This window comes from Chlorocebus sabaeus, chromosome 16, assembly GCF_047675955.1.
Source record: "Chlorocebus sabaeus isolate Y175 chromosome 16, mChlSab1.0.hap1, whole genome shotgun sequence".
Taxonomy (NCBI): Eukaryota; Metazoa; Chordata; class Mammalia; order Primates; family Cercopithecidae; genus Chlorocebus; species Chlorocebus sabaeus.
The window spans coordinates 34,026,683-34,040,413 of NC_132919.1; the positions used below are offsets into that span (position 1 = coordinate 34,026,683).

A 13,731-nucleotide genomic window follows, 5' to 3' on the forward strand; every position below is an offset into this window, starting at 1 on the left:
AGGGGCATATGAGGCCAAGAGTCGGAATGAAGCAAAGGCCTTGAGGGCTTTCCCATGCCTTTCTTCATCTCTTCCAGGTTAGAGCTAAATTCTCGCAGGGAGAGTCTGGAGGGGTGTGAAGGTCGAGGCCAGGGATTAAATAATTCATCCAGGGCCGCCCTAGCGAATATGTCAGGCTCAGGGACCCAGCGGAATGCCAGCCCGCACCCCCGCCCCCCTCCTCCTTCCAGCGCGAGCGGGCGGCGCGCTCCGGAGGGAGAGCTGGGGCTGGAGGTTCCTACCCCCTCGGCGGCCCGCATCTGCCCCCGCGCGCCCGCCCTGAGCCCGCCCCGACTGGGCAGGCGGGGGCGCCCCCACTTCTCTCCCCCCGGGCGGGGGAGCCGGGGGGCAGCGCCAGAGCCCGGGGGGAGCGCAGCCCCGCCGACCGGCCGGCCAGGGCAGGGGGCAGCTAGGACGGCCCCGGGTAAGCGGCGGGAGGAGGGGAAGCGGTCAGGGGTGGAGCGGGGCCAGGGCAGGGGCTGGGGGGGGTCGGGCCGGGGTCAGGGGAGGAGGAGACGGCCGGGGCGAAGGGAGTCCGGGACTAGGAGGGGGCCGGCGGGCTGGCGGGGAAGCGGTGCGGGGCCGCCACGTGAGAGCTGGAGCTGGGGGTGGGGGTGCCTGCAAGGTGCTGGAGGCGGAGAGCGAGCTGGGCTTCTACATCCCCCCCAAACTCCTACCAATCAGGTCATGGGGAGCGCAGCATCCTCTGTCGCCCCCTAACCCACCTCCAGGCGAACGTGGTTGGAACAAACAGCTGGCAGACTTGTGACCCGGCCCTCTGGATCCGCGAAGCCCCCGCTGTCAGTCTTGGGCAGCGACCCAGGTGTCCAGGCGCAGGGAAGGGGACGGAACTAGGCTTTGCCCCCTCTGTGTGTCTCTGGTCTCTTGCCTCTCTTGCCGGGCGGTCTCTTGCCGGGCGCTGTCTGCAGACTCACTGCAGAGAGCAGGCCTTGGGGAGAAAGCGCTCAGGGGCCTGGGCCCTGCTTCTTGGGACAGCCCCCTCCCTTCCGCACGCAGCCAAGGGTGTTGGATTAATATACTCTTAGATCCAGGACCTCTGCCTGGAAAGAAGGAAGGGGCACCGATCGCTTCTGAGTTGGGGACAGGGCCACACTTGGGCCTGGTGAGTTCCAGGAGGCTGGCCCCAGCCTAGGGGCCTCCTGCGCCCCTTCCCTAGCTCCTAGGCAGTGCCCCTCTTGCATTTCCCTGCCACTCCCCAGAAAGGGCTGGTTTCTGGGCAGGGAGTGTGGTGTCCGGGACAGTCTGCAGGTAGGATGCATCCTGGAAACCTCTGAGCTGCCACACCCAGAGAGAGGCCAGGACTCCTCTTGGCGTTCCTTGCCCTCTCTTCCTCCCCTAGGACTCCCCACTCCCCACCTGCCTGTGCTGGTTATGTAATTAACCCAGCTGAGTCTCTCTGCCATGCTGGTGGTGTCCAGGGATGCCTAAGGGGCCTTCAGGACCTGGAGGGACACATGGGAAGGAGGGATAGGTACTTCCCCCTAGTTGGGAGCCCATGTAAGTGTATAAACACCTGTTGGAGAAGGGACACTGCATGGGGCAGGAAGGAGTTTAGGGTCCTCATCTTAGTTAACAACTGACTGGTTATGAGGTCTTCACTTCTCTAAGTCACTGGGTTTGTTTTGGGGTGTGTTTGTTTTTTAAATCTTCAATAAAATGAGAAGACTCTCTCACACACACACTGCATGCATGTGAGCTCATGCAACAGTAGATAGCAACCCCTCCTGGGATTGCTAGGAGGTGCCATTGCTAAATTTGTGGGGAACTTAGATGAATGAAAGACCCCTGCCCATAGCAGTGGTCACTGTTTATTGAACACCTATGCTGGCCTAGGCCCTGGGCTTTACATGCACACATCATAACACTCTGTTAAGTTTCTTGCCCAAGGTCACACTTCAGGTGAATGGCAGAGCTAGGAATCAAGCCCTAGTTGTTCTCACTCCACATCCTGACCTTTTTTTACTATGCTGTGTGCACACATACCCTGTGGAGTGAGTCCTCTGAACCAGGACAACCTGGGGGACATTCAGCTACGGATTGTGCATGTGTGGAAAGGACATGCATCCACAGAAAAGTACGCACTCATGAGGAAAAGCATGGCCTTGCCAGAATCCAGCGAATCCACCTGCCCTGGACGCAGTTAGCAAGTGCTGATGTCACCCTCCTGGGAATCCAGACAGGAGGTCTCAGGCATGTAACAGCCTCTTTGGTCACTATCACCAACAAAAGAAGAAAGGTTCTTTTTCCTGGCTAAGAGGTTTACGTGGATTTTCTCAGAAATAGGGGCTGTTTACCTCATTTTACCTGTGTGCAGAAGCATGGCTCCAGTTGAGAAGGTGATTTGCCCACTGACATGCAGCAAGGACACACCAGAGCTGAGAGTTATACCCAGGTCCTAAAGTCACTGAAACTGAGCAGGCAAGGAGCTAATGAATTCATATCAAGGCCAACCCCCAGCAGCCCTTTTCTGGGCACCTACTATGTGCCAGGCCCTCTGGGCTCTAGGGGATGCCAGAGAATGAGACCCAGACTTTGGCCTGTATGCATTCATCGATTAGAAACACTGAGCTTGGCCGGGCGCGGTGGCTCACGCCTGTAATCCCAGCACTTTGGGAGGCCGAGGTGGGCGGATCACAAGGTCAGGAGATCCACAAGGTCAGGAGATCGAGACCATGGTGAAACCCCGTCTCTACTAAAAAATAGAAAAAAATTAGCCGGGCGCAGTGGCGGGCGCCTATAGTCCCAGCTACTCAGGAGGCTGAGGCAGGAGAATGGCGTGAACCCGGGAGGCGGAGCTTGCAGTGAGCCGAGATTGAGCCACTGCACTCCAGCCTGGGCGACAGAGCGAGACTCCATCTCAAAAAAAAAAAAAAAAAAAAAAAAAGAAACACTGAGCTTGGCCGGGCGCGGTGGCTCGTGTCTGTAATCCCAGCACTTTGGGAGGCCAAGGTAGGTAGATCACCTGAGGTCAGGAGTTCGAGGCCAACATGGAGAAACCCCATCTCTACTAAAAATACCAAAATTATCCGGGTGTGGTGGCAGATGCCTGTGATCCCAGCTACTTGGGAGGCTGAGGCAGGAAAATGGCTTGAACCCGGGAGGTGAAGGCTGCAGTGAGCCGAGATCATGCCACTGTACTCCAGCCTGGGTGACAGAGTGAGACTCTGTCTGAAAAAAAAAATAGAATCACTGAACTTGAAAGTTGGAAGAAGTACTGCAGCATCATAGAAAGGAGTAGCTGCCCTTCGGGTTGTGATTGGACACACTTCTTACTCCTTCTAAGCTTGTCTCTAAAGTGGGAATAACAGTACCTATCCCTCAGAGATGTCGTACTGACCACGGATACCCATATGGGCATGCCAGCAGAGTAAGTGCTCAGCAGTGTTGGGCCCCAGAGGCGACATGGTCATCTAGTGCAGAATTCTCAACTAGGAGCATTTGGAAATGGGGGGAGAGGGAGTTTTTGGTCATCATGGTGTCTGGAGGCTGCTGCTGGCAGCTACCTCTTGGGAGCCATGGAAAGCAAATGTCCTGCGATGTGTGGGCAGTCCTACACAATCGAGTTCTCTCCCCACTAAACGTCAGGAGTGCCGGCACTGAGACACACCTGCCCAGTCCCAGCCACTCAGAAGGACACAGACTCAGAGGTGTTGCCGTGTTATCCCAGGCTCTGTGGGGAAGCTGGGATCAAACCAAGTCCAGTGCCCTTCCCACTCTGCTCTGCAGCCTGTTTTGGTTGGAGTTGGACCTGGAGAAAAGTCAGGTCATAAGTCAAGAAAGATTGGGTCCTACTACTGGAATGCAGGGAAAAATGGAGGAGGGATGGAGAGGTTTTGGATAGGTGGCCACCGGGGTTTTGGGAAAGGGAAGGCATTCCAAGTGGCAGTAACAGCTTCAGCAAAGTCCCAGACGTGGAAAAGTGCAGGACATGTCCAGGGATAACCTGGTGCACTAAGCCCACCTCTTGTCCCCACAGTCCAGGTGGAGGCCGCAGAGGGCCCAGGGCAAGCAGAGGCAGCAATGGTTGGTCCTGACGGTGGCTGAGCCCCCAGCCCCTGGAATATGCAGCCCGGGGGAGCCCCAGACAGCGGCAAGGACGAGGTGGCGGAGTGGGGCGGGAGGCATGGTCTCCACCTACCGGGTGGCCGTGCTGGGGGCGCGAGGTGTGGGCAAGAGTGCCATCGTGCGCCAGTTCCTGTACAACGAGTTCAGCGAGGTCTGCGTGCCCACCACCGCCCGCCGCCTCTACCTGCCTGCTGTCGTCATGAACGGCCACGTACACGACCTCCAGATCCTCGACTTTCCGCCCATCAGCGCCTTCCCTGTCAATACGCTCCAGGTAGGAGGACCCTGGGGGACATGGGTTAGTGGGGAAATGGATGGGTAGGGGAGAGCCTGGATTCCAACCTACTGTAGCTCGGGCCCTATTGCCAGGGCCCCATCACTGAGTTTGGGAGCTCCACACTGCACCTTGGGCCACCCTGCTTAGAGCTGTTCCAGGAATTCATTCACTGGTGTACTAATTTATTCAACAAATATTTGATGACCGTTTAATGTGTGCCAGGCCCTGCAGTGGGCACTGGTGCAGAATGGTGAGCAAACAATTTATGGAATTTGCTTTCAAGAAACTCATAGTCTGGTGAGAAAAGGCTAACAGGCAACTGTTACATGGTGTGATAAGTGCTATGATTGGAGGAGCAGGGAACTGGAGCAGCCCTTAAGGGGGCATCCAGGTCGTCCAGATGTGTTGGGGTGGAGTTGGGGGGTCACAGAGGGTGATGTCTCAACTAAGTAGGTTTTAGGCAGGTAAGAGGCAGTAGAGAAAAGGGCAGGGAACAGTAGGCTGCAGTGAGTATTCAGAGCTGTGCCTACCATAGCCTCACTCCACGTCCCCTGGAGAAGGGACAGCAGCAGAATAGACAGGGCCCTGGGAAAGGTGTGTTCTCAGAGACTCTGGAGACCCCAGTCAGCTCTCTTGCCCAAGACCCTCTTCTCTTAAGTGATGCTCTGCCCCTGACCTCAGGACTCTCCCTGCCAGGTTTGGATTTAAATGCCCCCAGGGTCCTCACTTACTGTGTTCCTTCCCCACTGCCTGCTGGAACCAGGTCCTCTTGCCCTTTCTCAACCTCTGACTCGAGAGGGAGTGGAGAGAAAAAGGAAGCTGAGCTCTAAGATATGTTTGCTCACTGAAGGAAGCCTCTGACCAGAGTGTACAGAGCTTTTCCAGGAAGGACAGGCACAGTGGTGGAGACCCAGAAGGCAGGAGACAAGGCTTGTCCAGGTGTAACGGAGCAAATAAAGCAGTCTCTCAGGCTGCGACCCTGGGCTGGGAGCTGGCGGGCAGCTCAGCACTCAGCACTCTCAGCAACACCAGGCAGGAGGGCCCTGGCCTAATCTGCCGGAGACACCTGTTCACCCATCCCAGGCGCCTGGGGTCAGCAGCAAGATGGAAGCCTGATCCCGCCTCTGCCCTGGAAGCAGTGAGGCTGAGCCTATCAGGGGAAACGGTCTGGGCACAGGGCCTTCTAGTTCTCTTCTAAAGGAGACTTTAACAATCACCTGATTGGACATTCAAATCTTGCTCCAAGCCTAGACACTGACCTTTGTTTATTTCATGTTGCCCCCTTTACCCTGATTCCTGCCCCACTCTCTATAACCATTCTTATCGAATTTTTCTTTCTTTTTAAAAATATATTTATTTATTTATTTTTGAGATGGAGTCTCCTGCTGTCGCCCAGACTGGAGTGCAGTGACATGATCTCGGCTCACTGCAATCTTTGCCTCCTGGGTTCAAGCGATTCTCCTGCATCAGCCTCCTGAGTAGCTGGATTACAGGCACCTGCCACCACACCCAGCTAATTTTTGTATTTTTAGTAGAGATGGAGTTTCACCATGTTGGCCAGGCTGGTCTCGAACTCGTGACCTCAAGTGATCCGCCTGCCTAGGCCTTCCAAAGTGCTGGAATTATAGGCATGAGCCGCCGTGCCTGGCCTCTTATCGGATTTTTATCCATACTTTCAGTGTTTCTTTACCCAAGTAAGAAAATGCTTTCTTCCCTGCTTCTTACATAAAGAACAAAATGGAGGCCGGGCGCGGTGGCTCACGCCTGTAATCCCAGCACTTTGGGAGGCCAAGGCGGGGGCATCATGAGGTCAGGAGATCAAGACCATCCTGGCTAACACGGTGAAACCCCTTCTCTGCTGAAAATACAAAAAATTAGCCGGGTGTGGTGGCGGGCACCTGTAATCCCAGCTACTCGGGAGGTTGAGGCAGGAGAATGGCGTGAACCCGGGAGGCGGAGCTTAGAGTGAGCCAGATCGCGCCACTGCACACCAGCCTGGGCGACAGAGCGAGACTCCGTCTGAAGAAAAAAAAAAAAAAAGAACAAAACAAAAGCAAGAACCACACTGTTCTGTACCTTGACTTTATTTTTAAAATTTTTTGTATAGATGGATCTTGCTGTGTTACCTAAGCTGGTCTCAAACTCCTGGCCTCAAGCAATCCTGCTTTGGCCTCCCAAAGTGCTGGGATTACAAATGTGAGCCACTATGCTTGGCGCTGTACCTCAATTCTTTTAACTTGCTATTATAACCTGGAGATTTTTCCAGGCTGTTATCTAGAGGACTTCCTTGTTCTTTCCTCATGGCCACACCCTGCTCCATTGAAGAGCTGTACCATGGAGTCTTTTCTTGTTGGACAAGTGGGTGATATCCAGTCTTGTGCTGTTTCAAACAGTGCCACAATGAATAGCCTTGTAGATAAGTCATTTTGAACCTAAGTAGGTATATCTGTGGGATTAATTCCCAGAAATGGCATTGCTGGAAATGGCATTGCTGGATCACAATGCCTGGAAATGGTATGGTGAATACAGAGCCAGGTGAGGTGACTCAAGCCTATAATCCCGGCACTTTGGGAGGCTGAGGCGGGCAGATCACTTGAGCTCAGGAGTTCAAGACCAGCCCGGGCAACATGGCAAAACCCCATCTCTACCAAAAATACAAAAAACTAGTCGGGCATGGTGGTCCATGCCTGTGGTCCCAGCTGCTTGGGAGGCTGAGGTGGGAGAATCACCTGAGCCTGGGAGGTTGAGGTTGCAGAGAGCTGAGATAGTGCCACTGTACTCCAACTTGGGCAACAGAGTAAGGCCCTGTCTCAAAAAAAAAAAAAAAAAAAAAAAAAAATTGTGACTGTAACTGGAGTTTTGAAGGGAGGTTATTTCCAGATTGCCCTCTATAGCAGTGGTGTATGCTGTGCTCCTGTGAGCAATGTATATGAGAGCCCGTTTTCCTGCAGTCTTGCCATCAGAGTATATTCTCAGGCTTTTGACAGCATATTTGACAATCTGAGAGATGAGATGTCATATTCTCCTTGTAGTCTCCATTTGCATCTCTGATCATGAGTGAAATTGAGCATCTTTTCATAGGTTTAAGGACCTTTGTGTTTCTTTTTTCAAGAACTATTGATGTCCTTTGCCCATTTTTCTATTGGGTTGTTGGCTTGTTTCTTCTTGACTGACTCTGAGTTTTGGACTCTAGAATATCCAAGATTTCACTCAAGGAGCCCAGTAAGGGACTTTCGGCAGAGAAATGCTGTGAAAAAGGGATCCTCGAGGTGCCAAAGATTAAGTATAAAACCTAAGAATCCTGATGGCCACCATCTGAAAATAAAGGAATACATTCTTCTCCAATGCCGGATGAGATAGAGCCCAGGAGAGCAGTGTTTCCTGGATGTGAGCCTCAGTGTCTTCTGCAGCCCCTTCAATCAGAGAAGGAAGCTGAGATTATCAGGTGCTTGCAAACCACCAAAGGAATTATCAGCAAATGCATGGTTGAGATGCAGGTGACTGAGCCTCTCTCAGACTGCATGTCCCTGAAACTGGACTCCCTTTGCATTGCTCCTTCTCTGTTTTGACACAGCCCCAAGATGACCTTTTACAGTTTGGAAACCTGCTTCCTCCCTTCAATCAAGGGAGAAGGGACAAGCTAACCAATCAGGGGCCTTCCTCCTCTCTCTTTTAGGAACCCCCAGAGAGGAGTGGGTGGGAGGAAGCCAGGAGGTCCCCTCAAGGAGGCAACATGTTGGGGGAGAGGTGGGCCCGTCACCCTCAAAAGCTGGCAGCTGCTCCCTCTCCCCAGCAGAGAGATTGAAGAGACTGGGAGCCTCTCATCCCTCCCACTTCTCATTGATCTCCACTCGTCTTGGGAGATCAGAGGAGCATCTGTATGCACAGGCTCCAGGCTCCTGGAGATCACTGTGTCTAGCAGAATGCAGTCTTCCCTGGCCTAAGAAACCAGTTCAGTTTCCTATGGTTTTAGGTTTGTCCTCAGCATCCTCCTGCTGCACCAAAAATTTAAACCTCAGCACACAGAAAAGATGCCACATCATCTCCCTAGGGAAATCCACTGCAGCATCTTCTAAGCCTTTGAGTTGGGAAGTGCTGTTCTGAAGTTGGACTTAACTCTGCACTACTGCCACCAAAGTCATTTCCTTTTGATCCTTCTTGGAAGTGGAGAACTGTAGTCCTCCTTTGTGCCTGGCCCCTGCCCCACTTGACTCAGATGCTGGGACAGGAGACATACCTCCACCTTCTTCTAGTCTTTTGCCTGAGCTTTGGTGGGAGAAGACTGGTTTCCTTTGTCCTTGGAGGCCTCTGTCCCCCAACTTTAGGGACCCACTTCTTTCCACACACTGGCTGCCTGAAACCACTCTTGCAGTTGTAACTACTGGCATGTTGACTAATGAATCTCTTAAGGAAACTTCTCTTTAGTGTACTTGGCCTTTCTAGGAGTCTCTTCATCTTGAGCTATACCCCGCAATCCCTTGAGAAGCTGCACAAACATTCAGGAAGTTCATCTCCCTGGAGCTTCCCTGGGGCCCTGCTCTACGTCAGCCCATTATGCATCCAGTCTGAATCTTTTTCTGTTTCTCAAGCCTGAGGGCAGAGATGAGCATACAGAAGGGGCACATCAGGTAGCAGTCTAAGGGCAGTGGCAGAGGCAGGAGTTGCATTGATCCCAGATGGGGCTACGGAGAGCTCACCAGCCCAGGTAGTGGCATTAAGGAGCACCTGCTTTGACACTCAGAGAGGAAGAGGGAGTATATAAAAATGAGGACAGCCTGGCTGTGGCCCTCTCAGGAGCTCACAGCAGAAGTGGGGAACTGGAGATGGAACAGCTCTAATGAAAGTGTAATCGAAGGATTGTTAGAACACAGGAGATGAAGGGAGTAGTCCCCTGCTTGCAGGAAGGATGGGAAATCAGGAAGCTTCTTGGAGGCAGTGGCACTTCAGCTGAGCCTTGGAAGATAGAATTTTAACAGCTCCAACACCCAGCTCAGAGCTGGACTCTTAGAGGTACTTAATAAATGTACTTGTTGAGAAAAGGCCTCGAGGGATGGATGAGGGGACAAAATGGAGCAAGGCAGAACTAAGTTCCAGATGTGCACAAAGGTCAAACAATGTGACCTGCTCCATCCTGGCTTGGGAATGGGGAGGCTACAGCTCCTCCATTCTCCCTGGGCCTGGTCTCCTGGGGATGAGCAGGTATGGAAGGCTTCAGGTGCAGTGGCAGGTGAGAGCACTGCCCCTCTGATGGGAGATGTTTGGGGGCTAGGGGAGCCCTCATGGCTGCTCTGACCTTGGTACTGGCTGGGGATATTGCAGGAGTGGGCAGACGCCTGCTGCAGGGGACTCCGGAGCGTCCACGCCTACATCCTGGTCTACGACATCTGCTGCTTTGACAGCTTTGAGTACGTTAAGACTATCCGCCAGCAGATCCTGGAGACGAGGTGAGAGGCTGGAACACAGTCCATTGCCACTTCTGTGGATGACCCAGTGCTAGCCAGTCCCTGTGAAAAGGGGGCAGCATAGGGACAGAGCCAGAGGTATATGTGTTCTAAGATTCCCACACATACACTCAAACATGCATACATTGTGCTGTCCCCATTTCTGTTAACTCATGTTGGGACCCTGGCTGTGGGGGTGGCTAGAGTAGTGCAGTAGTTAAGAACTGGGACTTCTGGAACAAGACTTCCAGGGCCACTCAGCTGCATGACTTGAAGCCAGTAAACATTTAAGCCTATGTCCTCATCTGTAAAATGGGGATAACAGTAGAACCCATCTTTTAGATCAGTTGTGCTGATCAGAGACTATAACACCTCCAGGGCTTAGGGCTGCGCCTGGAGCAGAACATACGGTGGTGGTAGTATTGGCCAGGCACAGCCTGCCCTGCTGGGAGTACAACGGTTGTGAGACTGACAGAGTTCTGAGCTTCCTGCCTCGCCCCGCAGGGTGATCGGCACCTCAGAGACGCCCATCATCATCGTGGGCAACAAGCGGGACCTGCAGCGTGGACGCGTGATCCCGCGCTGGAACGTGTCGCACCTGGTGCGCAAGACGTGGAAGTGCGGCTACGTGGAATGCTCGGCCAAGTACAACTGGCACATCCTGCTGCTCTTTAGCGAGCTGCTCAAGAGCGTCGGCTGCGCCCGGTGCAAGCACGTGCACGCTGCCCTGCGCTTCCAGGGCGCGCTGCGCCGAAACCGCTGCGCCATCATGTGACACCTGCGCGCCCCGCGGGCTGCACCGGCACTGGCCGGGCGGAGGGTGGGGCTGTACTGCGGGGCTGGGGCGGGGAGCGGGCGGGAAATGGAACTGTGACGGTCCCGGCCTGAGGCCCCTGCAGCCACGCATCTCCCGGTGGGAAGCAAAGCGCGAGAGGGAGCCCCCAGTAACTGCTAAGCCCTGCCCCTTGCCCCCGTGGCTTCCTGGGACAGCCGTCTTCAGTGCTGTATTTAGTGCAGTGCCCGGCCCGACCCGCGGGGGTGCCACAGCCTTTTGGGATGGGGGTGAGCGTGCAATGGAGGGTGGGGGTGGCGAGGTGCCGCCTTGGCCGGGCCCCCACCTGTCTTTTCCAGAATGTGTCTGTCTTTGCCGGGTGTCTTCCTTTCCCATGTCCGCCCACCCAAGCGTCTGTTGGTCCTTACCTGTCTCACCCACCCTCCAGTCCCCCCTAGCTCCGCTCACAGGGCTCTCATTTCGTCCATCCCCTTGTCGCAGATCCTGGCAGCTTCTTTGTGAGGCCAGGCCTTCTGACTGTCAGCACCACCGGCACAGGGCAGAGATGCGGGTGGCCCAAAGACCACCATCAAGGGGTCCGGGGGCTGAGATCCCAGATCAGTGAGGGGAGAAGGTTGAGCTCTCCGGCTTCCAGGGAGACCTCCCCGCCCAGCAGCCCCCAGAGACACAACAACCTACCTTCCAGCCTTAACTCGATGGTCCGTCCCTGCCAGGTGCCCCTCACTCTTCCTGACCCCAAAGCCAGATCACCCCCTGGGTTAAAACTCTTCTTTTTTTGGACAGAGTGTGGAAAGGGAATCCCCCAAAGGATAGTTTATTTTCCATGATGCCAGGTTCCAGTCTTCTATTACCTCCTGCATACTGCAATCTGGTCTGTCAGACTGGGGAATGTTAGGTTCTGGGGTCTGGTCGTGGGCAGGATGGTGCCCAGAAGGGGGTCAGGTTGTCCCAGTGAAGATTCTGTTGCCCCGTCTCAACCCCATCTGGCTACCCCAGACTCTGCCTGCCTCAGATCTCAGACTATCCTGATTAATCTGGGGAAGAACAGAGCCAGGGAAAGAATGGTGGGGACCCCTGTGCTTGGGGGAGACACACCTGCATCTTCCCCCCGCCGGCCCCAGATGGAGGCCCTCAGGATCTGACACCCTCTTGTCCCAACAGCCCTATGCCCTAACTCACTCCGCCCCATTTTCTCCGGCTGCCTGGCCGGGTTTCTACCTCTCGTCACCGGAGCTGATCACTGTCAGTTTTGTAACGATTTAGAAATAACAATAATAGTGAAGATTCTAGGAATGGCATAAGGGATTGATGCGGGAATTGGAGGGAGGGAGAAGTGGTGCCCTGTCCCCTGCCCCCTGACCAAAGAAAGCTGTCCTTGAGGCTGAGCCCTCAGCCCTGGCCTGGTGGGAGGACGGCAGGGTCCCTTGTTATAAGGCAGGCAGAGAGGACAACTCCACTTTGGCCAACTTAGCCAAGGCTGCAGCATATAGACTAGGAAATCAGGTAGCCCAGAGTGGTGATGGAGCGGAGTCTGGGGGAAGGGTCGTCGGTGGGGAATTTATCACCAACATCCATTGTAGGGGGAATCTATGATTCTGCTTCCCCGGCTGATTCCCACTCTGTCCACCAAGTGGGGGTAGCACAACCCCACAGCAACTGCCTTGACCTTGGGCAGTCTAGTGTTCCTGCGTTCTAGTCCCTGCTGTGCTGCAGGACTTCAGGCAAGTGACCTGCCCTCTGTGAGCCTCCCTCTGACACAGAGGAGGTGGCTCCCCTTCCCCACACCTTAGAGTGGCTGGGAGGGTATCAAAGAGGGCCTGCCCCTTAGTCTCCTGCACCCCTGCCTCCTGGTTCACCAGAGGGAGGGGATGAGGGATGGCAGCATCTCATATGCCCCATCACCCCCAACTCTGAGGCACCTGAGGTGGGGGGAGGGGGCCCAGGCCTCTGGCTGCTCCCCTGTGGGAGCCATTGGAATGTATCCCCTGACAGGCCCCCTCCCGCCTCCACTTCAACCCAGGTCTTGGATTTCAGGTCCCTCCACCCCCATTCTGAGTCTCTGTCCTTCCCCTCCCACCCCCTCCCAGGGTTTCCCACCACAGGGTCTGGAAGTGTGTGTGACGCCCATTGAGCTGTTATCCGAAGTCAGATTAAAAATCAGGGAGTGTTTTCCCTCGTTTCTGTACCAAGGTGTTGGCTCCATTCCTCATGGTAGGAGGGGAGGGATCCCCACAGGGCTTGCCTGCTGAGCTCTGTGTGGAAGGAGGGTGAAGGTGGTGAGGTGGCCCCCAGTCCCAAAGCCCAGGTCAACAGGGAGACCACCGGTGAAGAGTTTGGGATGTATCACCTTTCCACCTAACCCCAAACCCTCCAACTAATTCAAACCATTCAGAAGGGAAGCAGAACTTCTCCCCTGCCAGTCTGGAAAATTTCCATAATGGGACTGAATCCCAGCTTCTCCGTCTGCGTCTCGTCCTTCCCACTCAAGGCTGAGACTTTGCAGCCTCTCAGTCATAACTTCTTGGATGTAGATGTGTTAGGAACACTTTCAGCCACCCGTCTTGTCCCTGAGTGATCTCAGGACCCAAACTCCAGAGCAAAGCTTTGAAGTCTTGGGCAAGGGTGCCTTCCGGGAGCGTGTGTGTTGAGGGCAGGATGTCTCTGTCCGTGGTGCTGACCCACCAGCCACTTCCAGGAAAGATGGGGCTGCCTGTAAAGATTGGCTGAGCCTCAAAAGAGGAAGCCTCTCTCACCACCAACTCCTTCCTCCTAGTCTCCATCTCCTCCAGTGGGATAATATCTGAAGCTATACCTCCCCGCACCACCACAGTCCTAGAGTGAGGGGCTCAAGAAGCTAGGGGGAAGGGGGAGGTGGGCTCAGTTGTTCACATCTTTAATCCCAGTGCTTTGGGAAACCAAGGCAGGAAGATCGCTTGAGGTCAGCCTGGACAACATAGTAAGGCCCCATCTCTAAAAAATAAAATAAAATTAGCCAGGTGTCATGGCACCTACCCGTAGTCCCAGCTACTTGGGAAACTGAGGTGAGAGGATCACTTGAAGCCTGGGAGTTCGAGGCTGCAGTGAACCATGATAGT

General features: G+C 54.5%; 1 protein-coding gene across 1 annotated transcript; it reads left to right on the forward strand.

Annotated features, from left to right (window-relative positions):
- The first annotated feature begins 222 nt into the window (after positions 1-222).
- RASL10B (RAS like family 10 member B) lies at positions 223-12,821 on the forward strand. The gene is made up of 4 exons (XM_008011070.3): positions 223-463; positions 4,037-4,399; positions 9,722-9,846; positions 10,348-12,821. The coding sequence occupies exons 2-4, from the start codon at positions 4,184-4,186 to the stop codon at positions 10,616-10,618; spliced, it is 612 nt and encodes a 203-aa protein (XP_008009261.1). The 5' UTR covers positions 223-463; positions 4,037-4,183; the 3' UTR covers positions 10,619-12,821.
- Positions 12,822-13,731: the final 910 nt, after the last annotated feature.